General features: G+C 42.1%; 1 protein-coding gene across 1 annotated transcript; it reads left to right on the forward strand.

Annotated features, from left to right (window-relative positions):
- Window positions 1-4,849: 4,849 nt before the first annotated feature.
- On the forward strand, window positions 4,850-5,932 carry LOC133903263 (uncharacterized). The gene has a single exon (XM_062344570.1). It carries the CDS (start codon window positions 4,850-4,852, stop codon window positions 5,930-5,932), a length of 1,083 nt encoding a protein of 360 aa, XP_062200554.1.
- Window positions 5,933-6,478: the final 546 nt, after the last annotated feature.

The raw sequence follows: 6,478 nt of genomic DNA on the forward strand, positions 1-6,478 counted from the left end.
AGAAAACTACTGCTGCTCTATGGTTAAAGCTCTGCATGTTAAAGGATCTGACCAGTTAAATGCATCTGAAGATGAAGTTGTTCATGCACAAATTACAAGAGGGTGGTTCTGTGTTGAATCATCTTTCGGTCTTTAAGGAGATCATTGCTGACCTACAGTCTATGGAGGTAAAATATGATGATGAGGACTTGAGTCTTATTCTTTTGTGCTCATTGCCCAGTTCTTTTGCAAACTTCAGAGATACCATATTATACAGTCATGATACACTGACTTTGAAAGAAATTTATGCGGCCTTGCATGCCAAGAAAAAGATGAAAAGATTGTGTCTACTGATGGCTCAATTTCCAATGGAGAAGGTTTGATTGTGCGTGGTAGGACAAAGGAAAAGAATTCGCATAATAGCCAAAGAGGTAGAAGTTTGAATTGTTATAGGGGTTGTTCGAAGTCCAGAGGCAAGGAAAAATTCTGTAGGTATTGCAAGAAAGATAATCATGATATATCTGAATGTTACAAGTTGAAGAATAAAGAAAAGAGGAAAGGTAAATCTAATAAAGAAGGTAAAGCTTCTGTTGCTACTTCCGATAATAGTTCTGATGGAGAGACTCTCGTTGCTTTTGCTGGATGTGTTAGTAGTGGTGATGAATGGATTATTGACTCTACTGCGTTTTTCCATATATGCATACATAGTGATTGGTTCACCACTTATAATTCTGTTCAAGATGTTGGTTCTGTTAGGATTGGTGATGACAACCCACGTCCAATTATTGGAATTGGATCAATTATGATAAAGATGCATGATGGTATTGTTAGAACATTGACAGATGTGAGGCACATTCCAGGTATGAAAAAGAATCTTATATCTTTTAGTACTCTTGATAATAAAGGGTATGATTGGTCAGGTGGAGATGGTATTTTGAAGGTGAAAAAAATGTTCCCTTATTGTAATGAAATGTGATTTAAAGTCTGCCAATTTATATCATCTCTGAGGCACTACAATCACAGGTGATGCCGCTGTAAGTTCACATTCATTATCAAATTCCGATGCTACTAATCTATGGCATATGCATCTTGGGCATATGAGTGAACTTGGTTTGGCATAATTGAGCAAGAGAGGTCTTCTTGATGGACATAACATCAGCAAGCTGGAATTTTATGAGCATTGTATTTTTGGCAAGCATAAGAGGGTGAAATTCAACACTTTGGTTGATACAAAAGGAAGGTATTTTTGATTATGTTCATTCTGATTTATGAGGACCATCTCGTAGGCCTTCGTTAGGTGGTTCTTGTTCTATGTTAACTATTATTGATGATTACTCTAAGAGAGTTTGACTTTATTTCTTGAAGCATAAATCAGAAGCATTTAAAGCATTTAAAGAGTGGAAGGTTACTGTTGAAAGGTAAACTGAAATGAAGGTAAAGAAACTTCACACTGATAATGGGATGAAATTTTGTTCTGATGAATTTGATTTATATTGTAAGTCTGAAGGCATTGTGAAGCACTACACTGTTCCTAGTACTCCATAATAAAATGGTGTAGCTGAGCGTATGAACAGAACTATCATCTCGAGGGCCTGTTGCATGTCATCTAATACAGGTATGCATAGGCGTTTTTAGGCTGAAGCCGTTTCCACTGCTTGCTATCTTATTGATCGATCACCAAATATTGCTATTGATAAGAAAACTCCAATTGGGGTATGGTTTGGTTCTTCAGCCGATTATTCAAAATTGAGAGTTTTCGGTTGTCCTGCTTATGCTCACGTTGATAATGGTAAATTGGAGCCTAGAGCTATTAAGTGCATCTTTTTTTGTTATAAATCTGGTGTTAAAGGTTATAAATTGTGGAATCCTGCAACACAGAAGGTAGTGATTAGAAGGAATGTTGTCTTTAATGAATCTGCTATGTTGCTTAATGCTCCTGTTCAGAGTCAGCAGAGTTCTAGCATGCAGATGGAGTATTTTATTAATGCAGAAAGTATATCAGATGCTGTTGTCCAAGATGCATCTATTGCTAAAAATTTATTTATTGACCATGATTCGTCTAGTGTTCCACCTTCTTCTCCAGTTGTGCAACCTACACAATATTCTATTGCATTTGATAGGCCTAAAAGACAAATTAATCCACCCAAGTGATTAATTGAGGAGTGTAATATTGTTGCCTATGCTTTGAGTTGTACATAAGAAGTTGAAGGTAATGCAGAACCTTCTAATTATAATGAAGCTATTACTTCTTCTGATTGCAATAATTGGATGACTGCAATGCAAGATGAAATAGAGTCACTTGAAAAGAATGTATTTGGGATTTAGTCAAATTGCCAAAAGAGAAGAAGCATGTTCGTTGCAAGTGGATTTTTAAAAGAAAGGAGGGTATTTGTCCTAATGAAGCAGCAAGGTATAAAGCAAGGTTGGTTGCTAAAGGCTATAACTAGATTCCATATATTGATTATAATGATGTCTTCTCCCCTGTTATGAAGCATAGTTCTATTCGCACTTTACTCAGTATTGTTACTATGCGTGATTATGAACTTGAGCAATTAGATGTTAAAACTGCATTTTTATATGGGGAGTTAGATGAAGATATTTATATGGATCAACCCGAAGGTTTTGTTATTCTTGGAAAAGAAGACCTTATCTGTAAATTAAAGAAATCTATTTATGGTTTGAAGCAATCCCCTAGACAGTGGTATAAGAGGTTTGACTCCTTTATGCTCTCTAATGGTTTTAAGTGTTCTGATTATGATAGCTGTGTCTATTTGAAGACTGTTAATAGTTTGGCTATTTATTTGCTTCTCTATGTCGATGATATGTTGATTGCTGCAAAGGATAAATTAGAAATAGCCAAACTGAAATCACAATTGAGTAGTGAATTTGAGATGAAGGATTTATGTGCAGCAAAGAAAATTCTTGGTATGGAGATCATTAGAGATAGGAAAGTTAGCAAGTTATATCTTAGTCAACAAGGCTATATTGAGAAGGTCCTTCGTCGTTTTAATATGCATGATGCAAAACTAGTGAGTACTCCGTTAGCTGCATATTTCAAACTATCTTTAGCGTTATGTCCCGAGTCGGATTATGATGTTGAGTACATGTCTAGAGTTTCATGTTCAAGTGCAGTTGGTTCACTTATGTATGCGATAGTCTGTTCTCATCCTGATTTATCTCATGCACTAAGTGTTGTTAGTAGATTCATGGCTAATCCTGGCAAAGAGCATTGGAAAGCTGTTCAGTGGATTTTCAGATATCTGCGTGGTACTTTAATGCTTGTTTGCAGCTTGAAAAATCTGGAGATGGACTTGTTGGTTATGTTGACTCAGATTATGCTGGTGATTTGGAAAAGAGGAGATATCTCATAGATTATGTTTTCACCATTGATGGTTGTGCTGTTAGTTGGAAATCATGTTTGCAGGCTACTGTTGCTTTATCAACTACTGAAGCTGAATATATAGCTATTTCTGAAGCATGCAAAGAAGCTGTTTGGCTGAGAGGTTTGTACACTGAGCTTGTGGAGATAATTTTTGTATTAATATTTTCTGTGATAGTCAAGTGCTATTTACCTTATAAAGGATAAGATGTTTTATAAAAGAACAAAGCACATTGATGTGAGGTATCATTATATTCGAGATGTTATTGCTCAAGATGATATTAAAATATACAAGATAAGCACTCATGATAATCCTGCTGATATGATGACAAAGTCAGTTTCTGCTACTAAATTTGACTTATGCTCAAGTTTAGTTGGTGTTACAGTTTGAGTCCTAGAGACATTTAGCGTCGATGATATTTATTATTTAAGAGAGTTCATTGATGATTCTTTATTTGCTACAAGATGGAATTCGTCTCAAGGTGGAGTTTGTTGGATTGTGATCCGAATTCTTATTGCGCCATACAAGGGATGCCTTCGGCCCATATTTCGGAACAGTCCGTATTAGACTTGAGTCGTATCTGTCTATCCCTATAAATATATCTTGTAAGCTGTAAGGAGAGTTGAGACGCTCATTGTAATCCCCTATATTGTACACATCCTTGATACAGTGAAGATCGTCGATTAGCATCCGTAGTTTTTTCTCGCAAAGATTTTTCACATAAAAATCATATCTCGTATTGAATCCTATCATGTTTGATTTCTTACAATTTCCATGGCTCATGGCGATTCCATGTCGTTAGACAGAAAAAACTTTTGCAGAAAATGTTTTGCAGCCTGTTGTGGTTGCGAGTAGAGTACACACAAATGGTGCAAGGTTTTCGGTTCAGCAAGGAAAGCCGTCTTGCCAAGCCAACGGCAAATTCCTAGCTATCGGTGGCACTGCTAGTATAAACAACAAAGACATGGCTAAGGTTCCTTTGGAACAACGAAAACAAAAGCAATTTTATATGATTCTAATCCTACAGGAATATTTCCTATATGTGCCTTTGGAAGAAACAGATGCAACCGGCCTATAAATTTTTTTAAAGAACTGTTGAAACTATAGGAATTTTAGAGGAAATCTAACATGAGGTTGGAATTAACGGAAACTATACTTTGCGTTTATATATCTCGCTTTTTAGATTCTTATGTTCCTCCCTTGTTGCATCTAAACTCTTAATTTGAAACATTTCTGCGTTCTAAATTGCTGCAAGGTTCTAAGTGGCAGGGCACCTCAGCCCAACGTGCCAAAGAAAGCCTGAGTTCCTTGCTCCAGTTACAAGTCAAATGATACCTTCCTCGCCCCCTTTCCCTCCAAAATTCTCACTCGTCTTCTTCTTCAAAGCGCCAAGTGCCAACAACGACACGGGTCATCAACACCACTTCCGTTCTTTGCTCCTCTCTTCTTGCATTACTTGATTGGTTAGCTTCGTAGTCCTTACCAAAAGAATGAGCAAACAGCCAGCAGCGCCACGCGCCGGCGGTGACCCCCGTAGCCGTGCTCGTGTAGCCGATGCTGCATCATCTCAGACAGCCACAGGCCGCAACCGTGTGTCCTACGTGCTGCCAGCGTATAAGGCAGGCCAGGCGACGGAACCCCAAACGGAGGCTGCGGAGCAGCTGCCGGGTCACGATGACGCCGGGGCTACAGCGCGCCCCAGGCATTCCTATGTGCCGCCGTCTCAGAGGAGGCGAGAGCAACCGCCACGGCCGGCAATTGAGCAGCCGCCGGACCATGCGCCGTATCCGCCGCCACCGGGGAGCATCCATGTTAGACCGGGAGGAGCTGCACCGCCACGCAGGGTCAGCTTCCCCATAAAGACTATGGAGCGCATCAGCACGCTTGAAGACAGCAGCATGGTTGCCGCACCGACGGGCGGGAGCCCGCCACCGCTGCATGCACATCACGCGCATATGCATCCGCGGGCGAGGCCGACAAGGCCTTGGTCGGGTAAGATGAGGCAGCCGGTGGGGGCTTTGCACATGTGCTTCACCGCGTGCTGCATCCTCTTCTGCCTGCTGTTGATCGTCCTCGGCGTCGCCGCTCTGGTCGTCTACCAGCGGTACCACCCGCAGCTGCCCCGGATGCTCGTGACCACGGCGACCTTGAACGCGGAGGACATCGCTCGCGGCGGGCAGGCGCTCAACACCAGCCTCACCGTCGCGGTCACTATCCACAACCCCAACACCAAGATCGACGTGGTGCTGCACTACACGCCGCTGGACCTCTACTTTCATGGCAGCCTGATCGAGACGCAGCTTGTGTGGCCTGCGCCGCTGCATGAGGAGCCCGGCGGCTCCGTCCTCCGCAGCGTGCACATGGCGGTGAACTTGACGAGCGAGGAGGACGTGGCTTTGTGGCATAACGCGACGACCAAGGGCGGGGCACCCGTGGAGCTGAGTCTCGTCGGCAGGTTCCACGCGCGGCTCAACTTCGGACGCTGGCTTTCGTTCAAGTATTGGGTCCACCCGAGCTGCACGCTCTGGCTCGACTCGCCACCGGGCAGCACACTCCGCCGGGTGCAGTGCTGACATGACCATTGTTACTTCTCTTAATCAATCATCACCACTTCACAAGACATTCCTGATTGATCGCTTCGTGCATGCATGCTCGCAAAATTTAGAGCAACTCGTGTATTTTCGCGCATTTATCTTTAACTGTTCCTAGTTTTGCAAAACATTTATTATCTAATGGAATCAAGGATCGAGCGGGTGATAACATTATCCGGAAAATCAGGCATCAGCTTGGACTAGGAAATAGGTGAATTTACACTGATCGTGGTGTGTGTGAATTTACCCACAGTATGCAGATGTTTTGTGAAGTAAAGCGCACTTGATGCAAGTCCCACCTAGATTGCTCGTCCGTTTACTAAATGAGAGATTCCTCCCTTAGACTCCTTTCGCCTTCAAAATTCGCAAGCACATCCGCTGCACAACCTTAGCTTTCACTCCTCACCTCCAAATTACACGGTCCCTGCTAATTTACGGGCGTGCATAAGGAGACCTGCTCACAGGCGCTTCCGACAGGATGTCGGACAGCCCATTTTGGTAAGCACATCCCGGTTCCCCAGAACCTTT

This window comes from Phragmites australis, chromosome 21, assembly GCF_958298935.1.
Source record: "Phragmites australis chromosome 21, lpPhrAust1.1, whole genome shotgun sequence".
Lineage (NCBI taxonomy): Eukaryota > Viridiplantae > Streptophyta > Magnoliopsida > Poales > Poaceae > Phragmites > Phragmites australis.